Source organism: Mustela nivalis (genome assembly GCF_964662115.1).
Source record: "Mustela nivalis genome assembly, chromosome: 14".
In the NCBI taxonomy this organism is placed as follows: domain Eukaryota; kingdom Metazoa; phylum Chordata; class Mammalia; order Carnivora; family Mustelidae; genus Mustela; species Mustela nivalis.
Genome location: NC_139033.1, coordinates 74591087 through 74615523, shown reverse-complemented (window position 1 = coordinate 74615523; position 24437 = coordinate 74591087). Strand labels below are relative to the sequence as shown.

The 24437-nt window shown below is 41.6% G+C and overlaps 1 protein-coding gene across 1 annotated transcript in view; it reads left to right on the top strand.

Annotated features, from left to right (window-relative positions):
* LAMA1 (laminin subunit alpha 1) overlaps positions 1-24437 on the top strand; it is a 157920-nt gene that overhangs the window by 121921 nt on the left and 11562 nt on the right. Inside the window, exons 42-55 of the mRNA XM_082697304.1 lie at positions 1133-1249; positions 3179-3361; positions 4011-4165; positions 5893-6036; positions 7033-7166; positions 7983-8133; positions 8883-9007; positions 14293-14443; positions 15074-15218; positions 16349-16490; positions 19678-19792; positions 19978-20148; positions 22401-22564; positions 23271-23456. Of these exons, the coding sequence (XP_082553430.1) occupies positions 1133-1249; positions 3179-3361; positions 4011-4165; positions 5893-6036; positions 7033-7166; positions 7983-8133; positions 8883-9007; positions 14293-14443; positions 15074-15218; positions 16349-16490; positions 19678-19792; positions 19978-20148; positions 22401-22564; positions 23271-23456 (2083 nt within the window). The remainder of the gene's footprint in view (positions 1-1132; positions 1250-3178; positions 3362-4010; positions 4166-5892; positions 6037-7032; positions 7167-7982; positions 8134-8882; positions 9008-14292; positions 14444-15073; positions 15219-16348; positions 16491-19677; positions 19793-19977; positions 20149-22400; positions 22565-23270; positions 23457-24437) is intronic.

Here is a 24437-nt window from a genome sequence, read left to right as displayed (position 1 = left end):
CACATAATTTAAATTTAAATTTTATATTTTATAAATGCCAATGCAGTGAGATCTTCCTTAAGGGTTCAGTAAACAGTGATTTCACACATGTATGGGCTGTCCAGTGAACACAACACAAAATGGCAGCAGGAATCCATGGTGTGAGAAAAACATACACCTTTATTGTAATATATTCTAACAAAAAATGTCAAGTCCTTATAGGAGTAGTCAGTGGACTAAAACAAAGCTCACACCCCTCTAAGAACACTTCCATGCCCAGTAAGGGATCCTCCCATAACTGTCTGAAGCCAAGGGCCCGGGTGTGGGCATAGGTTTTATTTTTCTGTGAGTGACACAATTTAAATTTTATGTCGTCATCTCATGGAATGGAAAGTCCCTCACACTTGACCGTAAAGCAGATGAAACACAAACTCTAGCATCCGTATTCACGGGCTGGGGATTCAGCTTACATGGCAAAAAGGTATATCAGAGGCCACCAACCAGTGAACTTCCTGGCCATTAAAACCTTAGGCAGAACCATCGTGTTCATCAGGTATTTTATCCATAATTCATTTTCTAGCCATGTATCCAGCATTGAAATGTGATTGTGTGTTATACAGAAATATTCAAAGTAAAAGCTTTGATCCAGCAGCTTTGATCAGACTTGAAGGAGGCTGAGTTGAACACCTGTCCTGTGGTGAGAGGGTTGGGGGAGAGGAGGGGCCCCAGCCGGGGAAGTAGGGGGATACCAGGCAAAGATACCTGGGCAGGACAACCTTGGGGGGTTTATAACCCAGAGAAGAGAGGTGGACAAGATTAAGTTGTGAACAGGAAGTTAACGAATGATTAAGACTGAGGGATTTAAACATAAGTTTTCGCCTGAGCTCTAATTAAATTGGACATGCAATTCGAGAAGAAATACTTGACAGAAGGGTAACAAGCAAAATAGAAAAAATGATCAAGGAAGTCCAAAACACTCGTACTTTCTATAATGAGTGGTGCTAAGTCTTGCTGGAAAAATTTCAATTTTGGAGGAGGGTGTCTGTAGAAAGTTGTTGATTCTGTAGATGGGTCAAAGTGATGAAGGTAACCATTGCCTAAGCAACTTTTGAGTAGGCTACCCTAAGAAAACACTTTTGCCCCCTTTAAATAGGTATTGCGTTGGAACTGAGTGAATTGAAAAATACAGTAAACAGAGTTCAAGAGAATGCTGATACAATTACTAGGAGGACCAATGAATCACTCTTAACACTCAGAGCAATTCCTGAAGGTAAGTGGAAAGGGGAATCTTGATTTAATTAATGTTTGCTCCTTGTAAAGTCATTACACACCAGAAGGAAGTCCTACTGCCAGTCTGATTAACAGCCTTGCTCCAAATTGAGACCGAGATAAGAGTTTTTCCTAGCAAAGGAGTATGATTTGGAAGTGCAGATAACTATTTTTTAAATAGCTCCAGAACACCTGCATTGCAATGCTAAAATCATACTCTGAAAATCAAAAAACCTTGGGAGACTTGATCACTCCCCCGATGAATTGCTTTCTTTTAAAATGACTCGACACATCCCTTTAATGAAAGGGTCATTTGAAGAAGCCAGCAAGAAGCTGAATGTTCCCACTTTAAGGGATAATGCTAGATGCATTATAAATGGGGGCAATTAACTCTTGCTTGGTGATCTTCCTTCTTGAGGCAATAAAGCATTCTAAAATAAGCTCAGAAATCACTTTAATATTGATGGGTTAGAAATGTACTATTCATTACCGTCTGAAATAGGAAAACTGTTTAAAAGTATAATACAAATGAGTCTAGCTGCAATGCAGTCCCTCAACCTTCCCTTCTTTTCATAATAAGCCTTATAAGACACCCTAACAACTCCAGAGTTCTCTCTGTGGTTTCAGCGGTAAACATGGAAACTACTGTCAGGGGGTCTGGGCTTGGGGCACTTTGCACTGACTTATAACCTTAAATCATGGGAACACATTCTAACGAAGTTTCGTTTCATTTCATTTTCTTTTTTCTTTTCTTTTCTTTTCTTTTTCCTTCCTTTCTTTCTTTCTCCCTCCATCCCTTTCTTTTAGGACACATGATGTCTGTTGGTTAAATACTTAAAAGTACCTTTTCAGGGGCACCTTGGTGGCTCAGTTGGTTAAGCATCCGACTCTTGATTTCAGCTCAGGTCATGATCTCAGGGTTGTGAGATCGAGCGCTGTATCAGGCTCTGTTCTAAGCACGGAGCCTGCTTAATATTCTCTTTACCCCTGCCCCGCCCCAACCTCCCCTTTTAAAAAAAAACCTTTTTTATTTGGAAGTAATTTCAAACTTGCAGAAAAATTGCTGCAAGAGTAAAAAGGAGCCTGTAGACTCTTTATGCAGCTCCTTTTAGTGTTTGTTTTTGTCCTGTTTGAGACTGGATACTTTAAACGTGAATACTGGTGCCTTTAAAAAAAAATCATCACCCAGATTTTCTAAAACAACTGAATTCCACTTTATCCATTGTGACTGGTTAGTCTTTATTCTGCTGTTCCATCTAGTAGCCAGCTGACGTTGTGGGTAAATGCCACTCCCTCCAGCCTAGGACATGCCTGTCTTACCTAGAAATTTAAATTCCCCGGGTGCCTGGGTGGCTCAGTGGGTTAAGCCGCTGCCTTCGGCTCAGGTCATGATCTCAGAGTCCTGGGATCGAGTCCCGCATCGGGCGCTCTGCTCAGCGGAGAGCCTGCTTCCCTCTCTCTCTCTCTCTGGCTGCCTCTCCATCTACTTGTGATTTCTCTCTGTCAAATTAATAAATAAAATCTTAAAAAAAAAAAAAAAAAAAGAAATCTAAATTCCCCAAAATTCTTATCTACACATGGACTGATTTCAAGAAGGTAATTCATGACTAGGAGAAGGGAGACCAAATAAAGAAGTTTAGCTTATTAACATCTATGATGCTGAGAACACAATTGGTAGGTGATCTCACTGTGTATTGAAAGGTCAATAGAGAACATTGTTACCAAAACTATTTCATTTGTCCCTAAGAGTGTGGTAAGGCATAGGGCATTCAGTCTTAGTACTGCCATTAATGAATGAGAAGCCCTATTTTCTGTTCAGCAGCCTGTAAGAAATACTATACATGTTTCCATGAAAAGTCACATTTATAGTGGTTTATAGTTTTCCCCGTATGTGATCAGAGGAGTGCATGCTTACATTTAAATTTGTCAGGTATCCAAGGCAAGGGAACCAAAGTCAAAGAGCTGGCCGCATCTGCAAATCAGAGCGCAGCAAGCACCCTAAAGGACGTCATGGGATTGAGCCAGAAGCTGCTAAACACATCCACCGACCTGTCCAGGGTTGATGCCACCTTACGAGAAACCAACAGACTTCTACAGGACTCCTCAATGACCAGTATGTCCCGGTTTCCCTTCCCAGTGGGGAAGCCCATGTTGTGAGATTTTCAACTGGCCCAGTGTACCATAGGGTCTTTGTGACAGACAGCATCCCTAAGGGATAAAAATGCACTGATGTCTAGATTTGTATTTATAAGGCGAGAGAAGAGCCTTGGGAAGGGCCTGCTGCTGGCGCATTTTTCATGTACAGTTGACCCTTGAACAACACAGGTTTCAACCGCTGTTGAAAATTTTTTTCACTGTACAGATTTTTTTTTCAATGAATACAGAAAATATAGTTTCTTTGAGTTTCTTAATAACATTTTCTTGACTCTAGCTTACCTCATTGTGAGAATACCGTGTATGATGCATGTAACCTACAAACCGTGTTAATTGACTGTTTACATGGTTGATGGGGCTTCCAGCCAACGGTAGGCTATTCCTAGTGAAGTGTTGGGGGCATCAGAAGTTACACATAGCTTTGCAACTGCATGGGGTTGAGAGGCCTCCACCCCACCCCTGAGTCACCTGAGGGTCAACTGTATTTACCAAAATCTCAAGGATCTGATCATTAGGATGTTCTATTTTATTCAGTGCATTGGGAATAATAAATTCACCTCTCTCGTTTCCTCCCTGCCGCCATCTTTCTCGCCACCGCTACTGGGTAGCTCTGTTAGCTGGAAGAAGACTGAAAGATGCCGAGACCCAAGCCAGCCTTTTATTTGATCGCTTGAAGCCTTTGAAGATATTAGAAGAGAACCTGAGCAGAAACCTATCAGAAATCAAACTGCTCATCAGCCAGGCCCGGAAGCAAGCAGCTTCTGTGAGTGTGGGTTCCTGGGGCTCTCAGGAGCTCAGGCCTCCCGCAGCGGGGGCTTTCGGTAACCTCCGGTCTCAGGGGACTCCTGTAGAGGGGACTGTCACACTGACACCTACTGATTCTGCTCTTACCATCCACATTTCTCCCGGCCTTGTCTACAGTACATTTAAGACTTTGTGTTAGGCTTGGGACGCCTGGGTGGCTCAGTTGGTTAAGCAGCTGCCTTCGGCTCAGGTCATGATCCCGGCGTCCTGGGATCGAGTCCCACATCGGGCTCCTTGCTCCACGGGGAGCCTGCTTCTCCCTCTGACTCTGCCTGCCATTCTGTCTGCCTGTGCTCGCTCTCCCTCTCTGACTAAATAAATTAAAAAAAAAAAAATCTTAAAGACTTTGTGTTAGGTATATTTACACTCATATATATATAAATATATACATATATATATGTGTGTATATATATATATGTATATAAATATATATATATGTGAGATATATATATGTATGGCAACTTATGACTTTCATTTATGGTGTTTATGCTTGGTCTCAAAAATACCATCTCTCCTGCCCTGGATAGTATATTTAAGTGGACTTAAGTAGTCTCATTTTCTTTTTTTTTGCTTCATTCAACCTGGTTCCAAATGATAGCAAAGAGATCTCACGTCTTTGTGGAGATTTATAACCATAGCCTCAGTCGTCGGTCCACAGCTGTTTTCAGCTGCTATAGAGCTCATGGTCTAAGTGTCTACCTGTAAGCTGCCTTTGTCGAGTCTGGCTCCGTGGCCATCATTTCACGAACGTGGCAATGCAAATGTTCCTCAGAGTGTGGCTGCACCCTGAGCCTCATCGCCCAGGAGTCCGGCTGCACAGCCTCCACACACAGGTGCTCACAAATCCAGGGCACTGAGTGCATCGAACACTTGAGAACTGGAAAGAAAGTGCGTTACGGCCATCCGTAGCTCCAGGCCTTGGCCGTGCTCTAAACGGGAGGCATTTCAGGGAAATTTCTTCAAGAGACTAAGCCGTTGACACGCTACCGGGGATAGAGGGCGGATGTGACCTCTGGTCTCATGTTCATCCACCTGAACCCTGCTAGCTAAGAAAAAGCCGTTCTGGAGTCTTCTACTCCCCCCTCCCTCGAGTGACCTCAATATTGGAAAATGGCCGTAGGTTGACATGAGCTCTGGTTTCTGTTTGTTTCAGTGAAAGTCACCAATGAAATGTAAGCCCAATGGACGCTTCTGAATGCTCTGATTAGTACAAATGTATAATCTTTAAAGCTAATATAGGAAATATATGCAGATACTTAGAGAAACGTGTAGTAAGTACAGGGGTTGCTCTATAAATATTTGCTGGATATATAAATAGATTATCCCTTCACGTATTTGGCAGATGATCATCAAACATCCTCCCTGGTTCGGGGTAAAGATTCCAGGGTGATCTGGATAAGCTCCTTGTCTCAAGGAATTAAGTCTCACATGAGTGAGCCCATTTCTTATGTAAAATAGTCTTAAAACTTCAAGACTGACTTTTCCATATTTAAGTCATTCACCAAATAAAATAATTTTCCTCACCATCTGATCTCTCACATTATGAAACACGAAGCCTTCTGCATCCTCAGGAGAGGAAACTTGCAGACCAGTGAAAATTGGTTCTGGAACAGCACATTTGATCTCCTGGCCTGTGGCCAGTGTTTGTCACTGAGTGATTAGGACACTTCTTCTTCCCTTTCACAGATCAAAGTCGCCGTGTCTGTGGACCGAGATTGCATCCGGGCCTACCAGCCTCCGATTTCTTCTACCAACTATAACACCTTAATGCTCAATGTTAAGACAAGTGAACCCGATAACCTTCTCTTCTACCTGGGGAGCAGCACCAGTGTGAGTATGGACCATAGAAAGCCCTAATGAATCTCTTCCAAGTGTATGTAGTTTCTGAATTGGCGGGGTCAGGGGTGGGGGGTGATGAAAGAAAAAACAAAACAAAACAAAAAAAACAGAGCCTTGGCGAAATCTCGAATCCTTCTAAGGGAACTAAACTTTTGCTAACCTAGTGGCATTAGATTAAAAACAGAGTCCCAAGCTGCATGCCTGTGAGGAGGGCCCCGCGATGTTGAGGAGCGTGTCTTCCCTAACTGCACGGTGGCATTTCTTAATGGCTTCTGCAGCCTCTTCAGCCACCGAGCGCAGCCTTGGGGGTGGAAACTGGATCTCGGCGGTTGTCATCAGGGGTGGGGGTGTGCACCCTAAGGGGCATATCAGAAGTCCAGCTTCACCCAGGCTCCTCCACCCAACGAGATTTCGGTGGTTCCCAGAGGGGCAAGTCCCCTATGGAAGACCGACTTGATACCTTTGGCTGCCAGTGGGAATGGGTCAGAACCCTTGTGGGTCTGAGAGCAGAAAATATTAACGAGCACAAGGTCTGAAACATCTTCGTGGGAGCAGAGGTGCAGAACAGATGCAAGTCCGCCTTACGGGGTATCATGACTCCTGTCTTACTACGTATTTCATGTTCACCCACTGCCTTCTCAGACTGGGCAGACCAGTCCAGTGCCTTTCCTCCTGTTCCCTGTAAGTTACTGGTGATCCCCAGTGCGTGTTTCTGAGGAACTTTCTGGAAGGGACTGTGCAGGGCCATGCAGGGCAAGGTTGGGAGGGGCACTATTATCCAACAATGGCGTAACCATCTCCAAGACTCTGAGTCCTGCTCCAGCTCCAGGGAGGGGAACATTTAAAGACAAAAGGTGGGTTTTTGAGGTTTTTGTTGTTGTTTTTAAGAATAGAGGAAATGCTCTAGGAGCTCATTCTTTAACACGTTTTGGTAGTCATGCAAACATCCGGCATGTAAACTCATCCCAGCTCATGTCCGCACCCCAGTCTGATTTCTTGGCAGTGGAGATGCGGCGGGGGAAGGTGGCCTTTCTCTGGGATCTGGGCTCCGGGTCCACGCGGTTGGAATTTCCAGACTTCCCAATTGACGACAACAAATGGCACAGTATCTATGTAACCAGGTAGTAGAGAAAGTTCTCTCCAAGTGTCTCTTTTTTTGAAACTGTATCTTATAAGTTTGTAACATGGTTGTCACATCATATAGTCTTTGAAACTTGGGGGAATTTAGATTATAGTTAAAGGATAGTTGGTTTAGATTAACTATAGAAATAAGGGCTCCCCCCCCCTTATTATAGAAGAAATACTTTGTTACCAAAATCAATGATCAAAAGAAGAAAAATGTTATACGTTTGTTACCTTTAGAATGTTAGGTCTCAAGCTGGCCGACAAGTAAACTGAGTTCTCCCCCACAGAGAGGAGTGAGAGGCAACATGGTAGAAATCCCACATGGGGGGTGTGGTGTGTATGTAGAAGAAGAAAGAAAGCAGGGATCCAAGTGGAAGTGTGGTTTCTTAAAATTCAGACACAAAGCAAAATTCTTCCTTGCAAAGTCTCTCTTAAGGTGTGTCTTTTTTACTTTTCTGTAATCTTATGGTTTATTGTTGCTGGGCATTCTTGACTTTTGCTTTGTTATTTATGGAAAAGGAGTAATACTGAAGGCAGTAGCCTGTTTCAAATAATTAACTGATCATCTGTAACTGGTTTAAGCAAGAAGGTAACACAATGCAATTTATGATTTAGAAGACCTTCTCCACAAGTTTTTGCCAGTAAACTGGGGATGGGGTGGACAGGACTGGAAGACGGAGACCAGTGGGGGGACCCGCTTCAGGGAATGTGGCGAGAAGAGCCTGGAGACTGCCTAGAAACAGATGTGTACTTAACGCGGACAGATGTGGGATTCTGAAAGTGTTCTTTCTGTAATTCTTTGTGACCCATAGATTTGGAAACATCGGTTCATTGAGTGTAAAAGAAATGAGCGCAGCTCAGAAGCCACCAACAAAAACAAGTAAATCCCCTGGAACTGCCAATGTTCTCGATATAAACAACTCAACGCTCATGTTTGTTGGAGGGCTTGGAGGACAGATCAAGGTAACATTCAAGACATTCATCTGAACAGGACTGATGGGCTGCTTTTCTCTAAAACTAGTATGCTTGAACTATTGAACAGATCCAAGGCAGATAAACATTTCTCATTTCTGTGATTTTGCATAATGACAGCACATTTTCAGAGTTGGGCTGGTTTTATAAAGCAGAGGGTCCTGCCGAATAAAGAGCGTAAATGGAAAGGAAGCCAATGGTCCATTTTGCGATTTGAGTTTCTTTTCCAGGACTGAAACAGGGAATTCAGCATTCTATATTCATTTCTGTAATTTCTTTTATCGCTCTTCTAAACCTAGTGGTAGAGTAAGGCTAATTAGTGTTTAACACCAGAGCCAGTGGTATATATTTTATTATACCCCCTCTCCCCTTACTGGATGAAGTTGAATCACTTGGATTTGGTTCTGTGTTCTGGGAGTAAGGGGGTCAGTTCCAGCCGGGCCCTCACTACTGACCAACATGCTCTGAGCTTCTGTTTCCTCACCTACATGTAAAAGGGGCTTCTCTCCAGGGCCCCTGGTAACCGAGGTGATCTTTGCGATCCTGTCTGGTTATCGCTCTTTCTACAATTACACTTAATAATTGGGAGGAAACCAGTGATCACAATGGGGCCATTTTTCTGGTTGTTGTTTTCTCAAAATTTGGATGTTAGATTTGAGTTTCCAGCAAGGAGTTCTGTGCACATAGAGAACTATTCCTTTCCTCATTCATGTGGATTGTGTTTTGTTTGTTTATATTAGAAGTCTCCCGCTGTGAAGGTTACTCATTTTAAAGGCTGCATGGGAGAGGCCTTCCTGAACGGACAGTCCATCGGCCTGTGGAACTATATTGAACGGGAGGGCAAGTGCCATGGCTGCTTTGGAAGGTAATGGGCCCCGCAATTTAATATACAGTCATTCATGTCCCATAGCTGCTTAGGGAATTCCCATGCCCATCACGGTGGCCCAGAGTCTGTCATGTCAGTAGTCTTACCCCAAAGGATAGGGCATAGGTCATTTACTCTTGGAAGCCTGGGCATCATTTTTAACCTTTAAGAAGTAGTTTTCACTGGGTCTCGTATGCTTTCATATCCTTGAGAAGCACCAGATATCTTCTCAAAGCACCTTCTGTCCCCGAGAGCCGTGGGATCATCTTTGATAAATCACTGTACATCTTCAGTTTGAAAATACTTGAGAATGTGGTTTCTGCCACCAGGTTTTATAGCTACATACTTTCTCATTCTTAAATTCTGGAATTCTAGAAATTAAATGCCTTTGGCAACGGAGAACAACTCCCTGACATCGTTTGGCAGATATTGCTATAGGAGCAGGCATTTAATAACAATCTCACCGAGCTCAACAGCCCCCGTTTTTGTTTCTAAAAAGATAACTGCAACCCCAGAAGTATACAAATTTCGTTTCCTCAAGCTTTCGTAATTAAGACAATAGATTGCTTCTGCCATTAGAGAAATGTAACGTCTGATATAATTCTGTCATCTAATGGGCTGCTCTGTCCAGATAGGTATCTGTAATTAACAAGGAGCCGTGACAAGATCAGTTGGAAGCAACTCCCATTACATTTAGAAACTCGTGGGCGAGTTTTCATTTTGTTACTGTCAGAGCTGTTTTCTCTTAGGGCTCGTAGCTTGGGAGTTTGTGGTTTGAGCCTTTTATTTGTTTCCTTCCGTTGACTTCACTGGCTTTGAAAGTCATGACCAGAAGTTTGGTTTTAGGAGCCTTATGACTGAAAAAAATATTAGCTTTGGAGTTTGAGTGTTTCAGGCTCCCTCTCCTACCAAATCTCTCTCAGTGACTTTGTAATAAGTCACCTCACCTCATAGAGACTTGGTTTCTTCTTTCCAGAATAGGAAAATGAAAATCTTGTTGTCCTACCTCCCAGCACTGGTGATGAACCCTTAACCATGATGTACATGAAAATCCTCCATAAACTCGAGACCCCTGGCCCCAGTGTTCCACGCTGAACTTCCTGCAGTCACAGTCCATTGCTTTTTAGGTAGATGCCTCAGGATTATTTTCTTGACAATAAGCATGTGAAACCCAAGGTTTTGTAATTGGCAAATAAGATTAAAAAATGATACTGCCTCATGAGATAATGACACCAGCTCTAGAACTCTGGGAGCCGAGAACTCCCCATCACTTTTTCCTCATGCTGTTTTTCTGATAGGGAAGTTTCCTGAGCAATTTAGTGATTCTAACTTGAGAACGGTTCTGACCCTTGGGCTCTGGGTCACAGATTGACCCCTGATCATTAATCTTACTTGTAGAGAGGAAAGTCTTAAGAGAGCTCAAAAATTTCTAATACAGAAAATGCCCCCTACTTTAGCTGTTGCAGTATTCCTAAGTTCACCCATCACTTTCAGGGTTATGTTTAAACCCCTGGCCTTAATACTCATTAAGGAGGGCACAGATTGCGTGGAGCACTGGGTGTTATATGCAAACAATGAATCATGGAACACGACATCAGAAACTAATGATGTACTGTATGGTGACTAATGTAACACAATAATAATACCGCTGGCCTTGAACTGCAGTAATGAGGGAATTTAATGACTACTAGCTCTTCTCCTCATTTGCTGGAATGAGGAAGTCCATTTTCTATGTGGCCATTGGTTTCTTCTCTAAAGAAAACCCTCCCACCATGTCCACCCACCCTGGACCCCCAGGGAAAGATGAAGGTTGCTACAGACTGAGAGGAGGGATTAGCAGGTGCTCCCCCTGCCCCCCCCCGCCCCCACCGGCCTCCATCCTATTCCTGGAACTGGCTTTTTTGGTAGAAGGTTGACCACCCACATGAACTTCAGGATCAGATTGACTCATTAGCTCAAACAGAGGTTTTCTGGGTACGGAGCAAATCAGCAGGCTATCCTTACATTGACTACCATATTGACTACCTAAAGTATGTTTTTTAAAAGAATACTAGTTTAATAGGATATTAATAAATACTTTTTTCTAAGTGGGGATATAAAGTGTGTCTTGACTATAAATTGTTGGGAAGCACTGAGTGAAACAGTTAAGTACACTGTCTTATGGTGAGGCCATCGGAGCCTCTGATATGCTTACACACACTAATCATGTCCTCTGGAGCGGCTGGAGTTGCAGCAGTCCCAAACTCACCTGATCCCCAACTGTTTAAAAAGCGTTTCAGAGTTGCCTTCATTCCATAGAACATGCAGGGGCAGGTGCAGAGACGGACACAAGGGGGCGCTTTCTGTCCGTCTTTTTATTTATTTATTTGTTTATTTATTTATTTATTTATTATTAAATTTTTAAAGATTGTATTTATTTATTTGTCAGAGAGATGAGCACAGGAAGACAGAGTGGCAGGCAGAGGCAGAGGGAGAGGCAGGCTCCCCGCCGAGCAAGGAGCCCGATGCGGGACTCGATCCCAGGATGCTGGGATCTTGACCTGAGTTGAAGGCAGTCGCTTAACCAACTGAACCACCCAGGTGTCCTTGTCCGTCTTTTTAAATTGAGCTGTCTTCATTTTAGGCAACCTCCTCTACTTATTAGATGAAGACTTTGGCTTAGAGTTAACCAACTAATTCTAGGAAATAAATCAATGTTAGCAGACCGGTGATTAGAATTCATTGCTTTTGACCTTCTTGTTTAAGTAATCTGTCATTATTAAATCATTAGTGTGGTCCTCTGATGTCCTTTAGATTTAAAAATTAATTTTCTCAGAACGAGCGTTTACCTTTGACTTCTATTACCAAGGAAACGAATTGATTTTTTTTTTTTTTTGCTTTTTTTCCTCTTTGAATATATTTGCCTTTTTTATGTTTTTGGCATATGTTCATAATTATGATCTCTTAAATTCTTAAAGGACATTATACAGTAAGCCACTGATTCTAACAGTTTTCATCTAAATATGGAAAAACCTTTTTATTTAATTACCAGGTCTTTATTCTTGTATTAGTGATGAGTGGATGTTGTGACAGGCTGTGTTGGGACCTTTGGGACAGGCCAGTCTCCCGTGTTCCAGGCCCCTGCTAGCTGCTGGCGATGTCAGCATTAGTCATTAGAGTTGATCTTCTCCAACGTCTCCTGGTCTCTAGGAAAGACACCTGTGGAAGCACAGAGGAAGTTCTCTGCCGCTGTGGCAAGTGGAGGCAGAGGTGAAGTGGCATCAGAGGCCCGGGGCCCAGGTGTCCCCGCCACTCACTGTCATACAGCTGCCCTGAGTACTGATGGGTAATAGAGCAGGTGTGACCCCCTATCATGGGAGCTTGCATCAGAGGACTAGTGATTCTTAAAGGCTCGTTGAGCTGAGAGCTGGGGAGGTAAGGTTGTTTTGGCAACCACCCAGCTTTCATTTGTCCCAGAGTCCCTTGCCTGTGCAGGGACCCAGAGCTGCCTTCCTGTGGTCTACCTGGGAACAGGCACCTGGGCTGACTGGTGATACTTGTGGGTCTCATGGTTATAGAACAGAAGCCTCAGACACAAGGGGACAAGCCCCAGAAAAGTGTCATTGGCCGGGGAGGGGGAGCAAGAACTTTCTCAGGAAATGCACAAACATGGTTTCATTTGAGTGCATCCCTCATTGAGGCTAACTCATGTGGCCAGGCCCTGCTGATGGAGAGAAACCAGAAACAGAGAGCTCCCCTCCTCAAGAACAGGGAACTCATTAGCTCTGGAGAGGGAGAAGGCGTGCATAGCAGGACTAGAGAGATTTCTGGACTTTTGTTTGAAAAATGGCTTCACCATTTTCTTGGGTGTGCCCTTGGACAAAGTACTTAATCTTTGAGGCTCTGCTTTTAATAGGCAAAATGACATCCCTTTGAGGTCCTTTGAACATAGCAAAATAATCAGAGCTAACTGGAGTGAACATTTAAGTGCCAAGCACTGTTTAAAGGACTTTACATGTATTAAATCATATATGGCCCTTCCTGAGAGCATCTATTGTCCTTATTTTACAGATGAAGGTAATGACACACAGAGACGTTAGGTAACTCTTCTGAGTTCACACAGCTAGTAAAGAGGGAGACAGGGATTTGAACCCCAGAAGTCTGGTTCTAGAGTCTGTGTCGTTAGCCACATGAAACTGTGACCAGCCAAGAAACAGAGCAATGGAACATACCTGCAGGAAGTCACAGGTTTCAGAATGAAATAATAGAGAATTAAACCATACCTTCTTCATGCAGAGTGCATTTCCTTTAAGTTATACTTCTAAGAAAGGTCAAGGGACAGAGATCTTTCAAAAAAGCAGACCACAGGAAGCTGTCAGCTTGAAGCCTCAGGTTTCATAAAGCACTGATATTTTTCTTTTGTTAATGGAAACAGTGTCACCGTTTGGTTACGTGTCCTGTGTAGAGATGTGGCTCTGAGTTTGGGTATTACACCTTCAGCTGGGGAAAGTGCAAATTCATATCTCCCCCCCCCCCCAAAAAAAAAACCCCACATCCAGGTTCTGAAGCCCAGAAATGTATTTTTTAAATGCATTGTGATATGTTCCAGATAAACTTACTTTGTATTTGAAGAGTGAATAAAGTCAGCCTTTTGAGGTATGGAGATGACCAGAAAACACACAGACCTGAGAAGTACCAAGGTCTATTTTAAATAACTTTGTTGTAAGCATACCTGACATATTTCTGAGATGGTGCTATTGTCAATGATGGTTTGTTTGTTTCTTTCTTTTTTTTTTTTTTTTGTAAAGTGGTCCTTCTGCTACATTGGTGCATACTTGTTTTCCATCACTATCCTAGTTTAACTGATGCATTGCTTAAAACCAGCAGATAAATTATAAAATGTTAATATAAAAGCCAGCAGATAAATGATAAAATGTTAATATAAAAATTACTCTGAAAGCTTTGGAATTAAGAAAGGATAGTGACAGTAAAGGAAGTCAGAACAAATGAAAATCTACCTGATAAAGAGAAATATTTATAGCAGTTACCCATCCTTTGAAGGCCTTTCTTCTTTCTTCTTCCAGTGAACACGGCCTATGTTAACTTTCTTTTCTGTAGAAAGCAACTGGACTTTGTCTTGCATAATCTAGCAACATATTTTAACATAGGTCTTACAGTGACTTATCAAATTATGGAAATAACAGCTCTACCACAATGTTTGTGAGGGGCAGCCCTCAGTAAAAGTATCCTTTCTTTTTAACTTCCTTCCTGAGAATAGATTGTGTTTCCTCTGCTCTGTCTTGCAGCCTACAGAATGAAGACTCCTCCTTCCATTTTGATGGGAGTGGGTATTCGGTCGTGGAGAGAACGCTCCGGACGACGGGGACTCAGATAATTATGCTTTTTAGTACCTTTTCACCCAATGGGCTGCTTCTCTACCTCGCTTCAAATGGCACTGTAAGTATATTCAGTCAAATTGTTGTGAGGATATTTATGTTTAATGACTTCTTTGTGAGCACATACAAATATAAGACGTACATATGTCATACTAGTTCCTCATTTTAAATATTTTTATGTTATAAATTCACTGAAGAACCATTGCAAAATACAGGAGAGCACCATGTAGAAAAGAGCCATCCTACCATTTGTGGAGATCAATGATATTTGTTATTAAATTTTGACTTTCCTCTATCTTGTTCATTGCTCATTCTGATCACTGTGGCCTTCATTGAATTCCATCTATGGGAACTTAATGTTGTTTTTATTCTATTGTGGGGTTGATTTCTCTCAATCTTCTAGTTTTTTTTTGTAGGACTGGCCCATTTATGAATCTAAATGAAAATGATACAAAGATTCCATTTCTCTTACTGTAGATTTTGGCAACAATGTGTTTCTCTCCTTTATACCTGTGTAGTACTCTAGAAAGTCTTCCAGATACTTCAGTTTCCTAACAGAGACTTCTGATGGTTGGGCCAGATCCAGATTTCTGAGTTTGGCTTTGGAAGGTTTTACTCTCCTGCAACAGGAAGGAAAAGGGAATCTGTGAGAACGATGTAGCCCTGGGTAACTTCTTTCTCTTCTTCACAGAAAGACTTTTTATCCATCGAGCTGGTGCATGGCAGAGTCAGAGTAACAGTAGACCTGGGCTCAGGGCCTCTTGCCCTTACTACAGACAGACGCTATAACAATGGAACCTGGTACAAAATCGCCTTCCAGAGAAACCGAAAGCAAGTTAAGTGCACAGAAGGGCAATGAGATGGTACAGGCCACCCTTGTAGGAATAAAAATCCTTCCAAAATCAGGAACGCCTGAGTAGTTCAGTAGATTTAATGTCTGACTCTTAATTTTGGCTCAGGTCATGGTCTTAGGGTTGTGAGATCGAGCCCCGCATAGGGCTCTCCACTAGGCATGGAGCCTGTTTGGGATTCTCTCTCTCTGTTCCCCTCCTCTCTTGTCTCTAGAAACTTGAAGGAAGGAAGGAAGGAAAGAAGGAAGGAAGGAATCCTTCCAAAATCAGCAATTTTTTAAAATTTATTTTTTATTTATTTTCATCATAATAGTATTCCATTATTTTTTCACCACACCCAGGGCTCCATGCAATCTGTGCCCTCTATAATACCCACCACCTGGTACCCCAACCTCCCACCCCCCCGCCGCCACTTCAAACCCCTCAGATTGTTTTTCAGAGTCCATAGTCTCTCATGGTTCACCTCCCCTTCCAATTTCCAACTCCCTTCTCCTCTCTAACTCCCCATGTCCTTCATCTTATTTGTTATGCTCCACAAATAAGTGAAACCATATGATAATTGACTCTCTCTGCTTGACTTATTTCACTCAGCATAATCTTTTCCAGTCCCGTCCATGTTGTTACAAAAGTTGGGTATTCATCCTTTCTGATGGAGACATAATACTCCATAGTGTATATGAACCACATCTTCCTTATTAGCAATTTTTATTTACTTTAGCTTCTTGTGTATTCTTGAATGATCTTCTAATAGAAAGCCATTGTTTTCTTTGAAATACTAAATGCCAGGATTCACATATTGCTGGGGAGAATATTATACTTCTTTTTTTTTTTTTATGGCTTCCAAGAGCATTACCTAACAGTAAGTAGTGAATTGGAATCAAAGATCAAATCCATTCTCTTCCTGACACACACGCACTGCTGTCCTTCAGCAATATGTATTCTGGATTCATTGACTTCTGTACCGAGGATTTTCACATGTCCTTTAATAGTCCAGAACACTCCCCGGTCAAATGTGCAGAATGCAAAGGAATTTATAAAGAAAGAATTTATAAATGAACTTCATTTTTACCTTAATGTTAGAAAATGGTTTTCATTTTCCTGGTTCTTCTTTTTAGGAATCCTAGCAGTTATCGATGCGTATGACACCAGTTATAGAGAAACCAAGCAAGGCGAAACTCCAGGAGCATCTTCGGATCTCAATCGTCTAGATAAAGATCCAATTTATGTGGGTGGATTACCTAGGTCAAGAATTGTAAGGTATTTCACGTGTCATAATCATGTCTGTAACTGCCAAATGTGTTAGCTTCCTCGGGCTACTAACTTCCTTGGGCACCACAAGCCAGGGGACAGACAACAGAAGTACGCTCTCTCACAGCCCTGGAGGCTACAGGTCCAAAATCAGGGTGTCAGCAAAGTTGCTTCCTTCTGAGGGCTGTGGGAAAGACTCTGTTCCTTGCCTCTCTCCTAGCTTCTGGCAACTTCAGGCATTCTTTGTGGACAACGTTCTTGTGCCTTATTACATTGTCCTCCCTCTGTGTGTGTCTGTGTCCAGATTTCCCCTTTTTATAAGGACACTGGTCATATTAGACACCTTAATGTCCTCATCTTAATGTGATCTCATCTGTAACAACCCTATTTCCAAATCGGGTCACAGTCCCAGGTCCTGGGATTTAGGACTTCATCTCCTTTTGTAGGGGACAAATTTTAACCCATAATACCTGCTTTGATTCAAACCACTATGTGTCGTATTACTAGGATATAAAGAAACCCTTCTACAGTAAAATTAATGATTTTTCTATTTGTGGCCTTTAAAACATCTAGAAATCTTTACCAATTGTTACTAATATTCTACAATATTTAGAGACCCATTTTCCATCACAGGTTGTTTTCCTGTGATTTTAGTTGAGATTTTAGTTCAGATTTCCTGAGATTTTAGTTGACTCTTTTTCCAGACCCCAAAAAAAAAAAAAAAAAAAAAATGCTCTCTGCAGACTCATCTGGACTTCCCTTTTGTGTGATGAGAAAGAATAATGTATGTGAAAGTTGAAAGGCCAAGCATCAGGAAGTTAGAGAAAAGATGGTAGAGGAGACAATGAAATAATTTTGTAACACTAATTCATGTTTAGCTTTGTGACTTGACTTTAATAATTGACATATGCTCTCTGTGGGTCATTGTCCTCAGTATTATAATTTTGGATTGGACAATTAAGCCCTAAGTTTCACATCGTAAAAAAACAAAACAAACAAACCAAAAACTCTATAGGAATGGCCAGCAGTCAAGGCAAGATGGATTCCAGGGAGTGGGATTATCAAATGTCCCAACTGAGTCATCCAGCCCAGTGGTCTTCAGATAAGTTAGTAGCACTATTCAATCTTCAGCCGAGTTCTTATAGGGAATCCTAATAAGCCACATGGACGTGCACCCACTCTGGATGCTGTAAGTTAAGCAGCCCAGATCTACTCCTCACCTTTTCTCTTTGTCAGAAATTTCTGGAAGTTCCAAGAAACACCATTTACCACCACAGTCACCATGCCCCTATCCCATCTTGGAAATGAATTAAACTTCAGGGCAGTGGTCACTTGCCCCAGGTTTTACCACTGCCAGGATGGAGCCAGGACTGGAAACCTGTCTCCTAATCCCAGATTCTAGATGTTTCCTCACATAGTAACAACAGGGGTGGATAGTCCTGTAGCATCTGTACTGGACCTAATTGGACACCATGTAGACAGTGGAGAAAAGGTCCCATTTTCTAAGAAGATATCCCAAATCACAGACTTTTATGCTAGAAGGAACTTGGGTATCTATCAAGGCTTAGCTTCTTCATTTATAAAGAAGAAATGGAGTTCCAGAACGGTCAAAATTCATGCAAAATCAAGCAGTTGCCTACTGGTCTACAGGTCATTGCTCAACACAGAAGAGAGAAAAATGAAATGGGACTCTAACTGGAAACCATGTGACTTCAGAGTTCTCCTGTGACTAGCTGATGCTTCAGAGTATAACTCAGTCATCTCCATGTTCTGGAAATGAGAGCTTGGTTACATGAGAACCTTGCCCCAGCCAGTAGTGTGGCAACTTGTTAAGAAAAATAACATACTGATTTGGAGTCAAAGAAACAGGATTTGGATAATCTTAGACATTACCAAATGCAGTTATTTCCTTCAGGACAAAGTTCATGACTATGTAGTTGGGCAATGGTCAATGACTTCTGTAACCATGGGATCCTAGGGAGTAGTTCTGTCCACACCTGCTTCAATGGGAGGCTTATATCCATCTTCTACCCTACATGAAACTTGGGTTTCAGTCTACATGCTACTATTTCCTTATAACTGTGTACTGTCTTTTGTAACTGGCCCATGTTTTAATGAGTATATTTAAATTGCAGTGACTATAATATCTTCTCTTAAAATAGTAAACATTTTATTTAGATAGCCATTTAGTCTAATTCATTAAATTCAGCCCCTTTCCTTGGTCCTAAGAAGAGCATTCATGTGACTTGAAGTCTTCACCATCAATATCCCTCTTAGAGGAAGACCTAGACGTTTCTGCAGAATGACTTATAGAAGCAAATCGTCTTTACTTGTAGACCCATTTTTATTCCTTTTTTCAAAAGTGGAGTTATAAACCAGTTAGAATGGCCAAAATTAGCAAGACAGGAGACAACATGTGTTGGAGAAGATGTGGAGAAAGGGGAACGCTCTTACACTGTTGGTGGGAATGCAAGTTGGTGCAGCCACTTTGGAGAACAGTGTGGAGATTCCTCAAGAAATTAAAAATAGAGCTTCCCTATGACCCTGCAATTGCACTACTGGGTATTTACCCCAAAGATACAGATGGAGTGAAAAGAAGGGCCATCTGTACCCTAATGTTTATAGCAGCAATGGCCACGGTCACCAAACTGTGGAAAGATCCAAGATGCCCTTCAACGGATGAATGGATAAGGAAGATGTGGTCCATATACACTATGGAGTATTATGCCTCCATTAGAAAGAATGAATACCCAACTTTTGTAGCAACATGGATGGGACTGGAAGAGATTATGCTGAATGAAATAAGTCAAGCAGAGAGAGTCAAGTATCATATGGTTTCACTTATTTGTGGAGCATAACAAATAACATGGAGGATATGAGGAGATGGAGAGGAGAAGGGAATTGAGGGAAATTGGAAGGGGAGGTGAATCATGAGAGACTATGGACTCTGAAAAACAATCTGAGGGGTTTGAAGGGGCGGGGAGTGGGAGGTTGGGGAACCAGGTGGTGGGTATTGGGGAAGGCATGTATTGCAGGGAGCACTGGATGTGGTGCAAAACAATGAATACTGTTACACTGAAAAGAAATTTTTAAAAAATAATAATTAAAAAGGAAAAAAAGATCTTGTTTTTAAGTAAGCTGTTAAAAATGGAGTTATAAAATGCAAATTTTGTTGTTCTCATGCCCTTCCCCACAGGAGGGGTGTCACCAGCAAAAGCTATGTGGGCTGTATCAAAAACCTGGAAATAGCCAGATCAACTTTTGATTTACTCAGAAATTCCTATGGAGTGAGAAAAGGCTGTATATTGGAGGTGAGAAACATTAATAAAACGTTTCTATAAAGGTCCCCCTGACTTACCCATGTAGTAAGGTAACAAAATCTAAGCCAGTGGAGGGATGGAAGAGGGATGAAAGGGAGACTGGCAGTAGCCCCCACCATGGGCCATGTAGCATTCCGGTGGACCTAATGGTGTTCCTTTCTCTCTTTTGTGACCAGCCTATCCGAAGCGTTAGCTTCTTGAAAGGCGGCTACGTTGAACTGTCACCCAAGCCTTTGTTACCAGAATCAGAATTGTTGGCCACATTTGCCACCAAGAATAGCAGTGGCATCATCCTGGTTGCCCTGGGCAGAGAGGGGGAGAAGCAGGGTCATCTACCGGCCCATGGGGTAAGTAGCTCAAACGTTATTGCTATTCAGCCAGGAGCTCAGGAAGGAGTTGACTTCGAGAAACACTAGGTGGAGAATGACTTAGTGATGAACATTTATTGTAGCTGTGTGGCCAGTTGCTTAAGAGTGTGCACTTCAATAAATAGAAGTTGCACCGCTGAATGTCTTTCCCCTCGGAATCAGTGATTGCTCTGTTACATAGTCCATTTTCCTTGTCTAGCTACTGAAAAGATAACTTGCTGTCTACCTCTAGCTCTTTTCAAACTCAGATAGCACAAACTGGGCTTTTTTTCCATGTTAGGGTTGTTACTCTTTACTCTAAGGCTAAGACAGTAGTAAATCCTTAATTTTTATAGAATTTTTTTAGTATACTGCTCCAAGAGGCACAATTTCCCTTATCTACAAATAGGATAGAAAGAAATGTGGCCTGTGATAAATAGTGAGCCAGTGGTAGGAGAGAGAAAAGTTGATGGCTTTCCATATTTATATTCCATTTTCAGAGCATAGATATTTACTCTTTCCTTTGCTCAAACTTGCATAAATCATGCAATCTGAAGAGGCTTTACAGAATGCTAATGTCTTGTCCGATGAAGTAGGGGTCATCTAACTGCAGCTCGCAGCCCGCTGTCCTCTATCGCGCATGAGACTTCACAGACACTGCTGTGTAATGATCACAGCCACACATGGGGTGAATTCTGTTTCCTACATTTTGCTGAGGAAATGGGTTCAGAGATCCTTAGTATCCTGTCCAAGGTCACACAGCTGATTTAGGTCAGAAGCAGGACTGGAACACCAGTCTGTGGACCCCTCGTGCCTCCCGAGCCACTTAGAGAAGGTCTAACAATGACACAATGGTGTATGGACTCTACCTTTTCCTTTTTTTCCTAGTTGAGATGAAATTCATGTAAAAGTAACCATTTCAAGTGACCATAAAACCATAAAAGTAACTATTTCAAGTGAACAATTTAGTAGCATTGAGTGCTTCACAATGTTGTGAGGCCATCTCCTCTGTCTAGTTCCAAAACATTTTTGTCATCCCAAATAGAAGCCTGTGTCATGAAGTGGTCACTCCTCATCCCTGGTGATCGCCAGTCTTCTTTCTGTATTGGTCAATCAACCCCCTGTTCTCCAGATTTCACAGACATGGGCTCATACAGCGTGTGATTGTCCATGTCTTCCGCTTGGTGTATTTTGGAGTTTCATCCATGTGGTGGCAGGTGTCAGCACTTCATTTTTATGGCTGAATTGATATTCTGCTGTGTGTACATGGCATAATTTATTCACTGATGGACATTTGGGCTGTATCTACATTTTTGGCTATTATGAATAATGCTGCTATTAACATTCACATACCAGTATTTGTTTGGGTATCTTGAGTGCCTTGAGTTCTTCTGGGTATATGTACCTCCGTGTGGACTTACTAGGTCACATGATAATTCTGTGGTTCACTTTTGAAAGAAGTGGCAAACTGTTTTCCTCCACCATTCTTAATAGGACCACTTGCTAATCAAAAATTGCTATGTCAGCAAAATGGTATGCTGTCATCCAAGGCTCACAAAGAGATTGTGAGACACTTGTATTCCAGTTCTGCTGGTGGAGCTATTTTTAATGTGGCAAAATAGTTCTCAGAGCTTTAATAAGTTTCAAACTCTTAAACCTTTTAATCCCACTTTTAGAAATGTTAGAAACAATTTCACAGGCAAAAGCATTATGTACGGTAAGAAAGAATTGGAAACTAAATTTTTAACAATAAAAAATTGATCAATACTTCAAACGTATCTATTTGTTGGCACATAATATAGCAATAAAAAATGTGAAGGCTCGGGGTCCCTGGGTGGCTCAGTGAGTTAAGCCTCTGCCCGCGGCTCAGGTCATGATCTCAGGGTCCTGGGATGGAGCCCTACATCAGGCTCTCTGCTCAGCAGGGAGCCAGCTTTCCCCTCTCTCTCTGCCTGCTGCTGCCTCCTTGTGATCTCACTTTTTGTCAAATAAATAAATAAGATCTTAAAAAAAAAAAGTGTGAAGGCTATGTAGAAACGGTAATCTCTGATATGGTTAGTGATACGAGCATAATGCCAAATGTAAGTTATATGAGCAGAGGTTAGAAGGCCATATGTAAAATACAAGAGTTGTGTTAGATGTAGATAGATATTCTTAATGAATTGCTTACTTGTTTAATATTCCACATTACCTTCATAAGACAGTAATTTAAAAAATCACATAGTAATTTTTTTCTATCTGAAATCTCTTAGCAACCTTCCCAGCCCTTCTTTTCCATCATGCTGATTGAGGGCCACATAGAAGTGCATATTAACTCTGGGGATGGAACAAGCCTGAGAAGAGCTCTCCTGCGTGCTCCCAAGGGCACATATGGCGACGGCCGAGAACATTCCATTTCCCTGATAAGGACCGGGAGGTATTTGTGTACAAGGGCATGGTGACCTCACCAACAGGAACCTTGTTAGGATACTCTTCACAGTGAAATGATCGGGATGATTAGTATGAGGTCATGAGAATTCATAGATTTTATAGTTTCAAAATAATTCTGGAACCTTGCTAGAATACCTCTCTAGAAATTTCATCTGCTTCAAAGTAAGATATTTGGAATTTTCAAAATTGAAAAACCTTAACCCTTCTCTTTTCTGGAGCCCAGTATATATTGTATAAGATCAGATTAATTCTGTGGTCAATAGTAACACAGTGTTAATAAATAACATTACATCAATACTAAATAGCAAATGGAAAAATAGTAAATAACTGCACAGTAAATAGTTAAAATAGTAAATAGTGTTATATCAGCATCCCTATGTATTTCCCTCCGAAACTGTAGGCCAAATATTTTAAAAGCATGCTGGATTATTTCATTACAGTAAAGTAAAAAAACAATACCCTCCAAAAAGCAATTGAATTCAACAGTATTTAATAACACCCATTCATTTGGGGAGAATGTTCAATTGTATGTTTTCATTTTCAAGATTCACCTTTTTATTCACATAATGTCATGTTAAAATTTATCTTTCAGTATGAACTTTAATCATTCAGAATGAACTTGTGGAATTATATATTAAAATAAAGTTATGTTTCATTATATTTAAAAGCTTTTTTCTCCTTTGACCTTTTAGAGTTATCACTGTCCAGATGGATGAGACCAATCCCATAGAAATGAAGTTGGGCCCCTCAGCAGAAAGCAAGGCAATAAATGTATCCAAGCTGTACATAGGGGGGATTCCAGAGGAGGAGGGGAACTCAGTGCTCAAGATGAGAAGATCATTCCATGGCTGCATCAAAAACCTGATCTTTAATATGGAGTAAGTGTAATTGAGCGTCAACATGTTTCTGCACTTCCTAGAAATCTTTTATTGCTGAGTACTGACAATGATCTGCTAACTCTGCTGTTTGAGATTGCCTAAAATCCTAAGTTTTTGAATAAAAAGTGAACCCCATTGTTCTATCATAATAGTCACCCACATGGATTTTACTGGATTAGAATGATGGATAGATCTGGTAATCCTAGAATTAAAAAAACAAGAAAAAAACAAAACAAAACAAAAACCATTGAACATTAGCTCTATAGGACTATCAGTAAACATCAGAGGTCAAATACACTTGTGACATGAATTCCAGGGAACAGAGATTTTGTGATGCAAGTTTCTTGTTGTCTTGAGTTCACCGCTTTCAAGGAACCTTTATAGCTGGGCTCCTTACAGCTTCAGATTATTAACAGTTCCTCCTAAAACAATGACTGTCTAATGAACTCCTCTTAGTCTGTTTCCTCTGTGGAGCTCATGAGGAGGAAGAGAAGTGACATGTGCCCACAGGCAGTTATTTCTTCCTCAGTCATCCTCTGCGTAGGTAGGAGTGCTGGTGGGTCAGATGCTATGCTGATCTGTGGGGGTCGGGGGGGGGCGGGTATGGAACCAGAGTTTGCGGGGGGCATCAGGAGGCTGAAGTTCCCCTCCTAGCTGGGTGGCTGATTTTGCCTTGAGACCTCAAACAAGGACTTGGATCTTTGAGGGTCACCGTGTCCTCTGTGAAAGAACCTCTTAAGAGTCCTTGAAATGTAAAAGAATAAAAGTACATTAGGTTTCAGCACAATTCTAATGTCAGAGCCTTGGTTTACTCATTTGTACAGTTGATTAATTTATTCACCCAGTTCTCTGTTTATGAATACACAATTGATTCGTCTTCTTCCTCCTGAAAGCAATGAGGCTGGGAAATCCACAAGGCAGAAATGTTTCTGTGCCATTCACAGCCATGTCCTCAGAAAGTGCCAAGAGGGTACATACAAA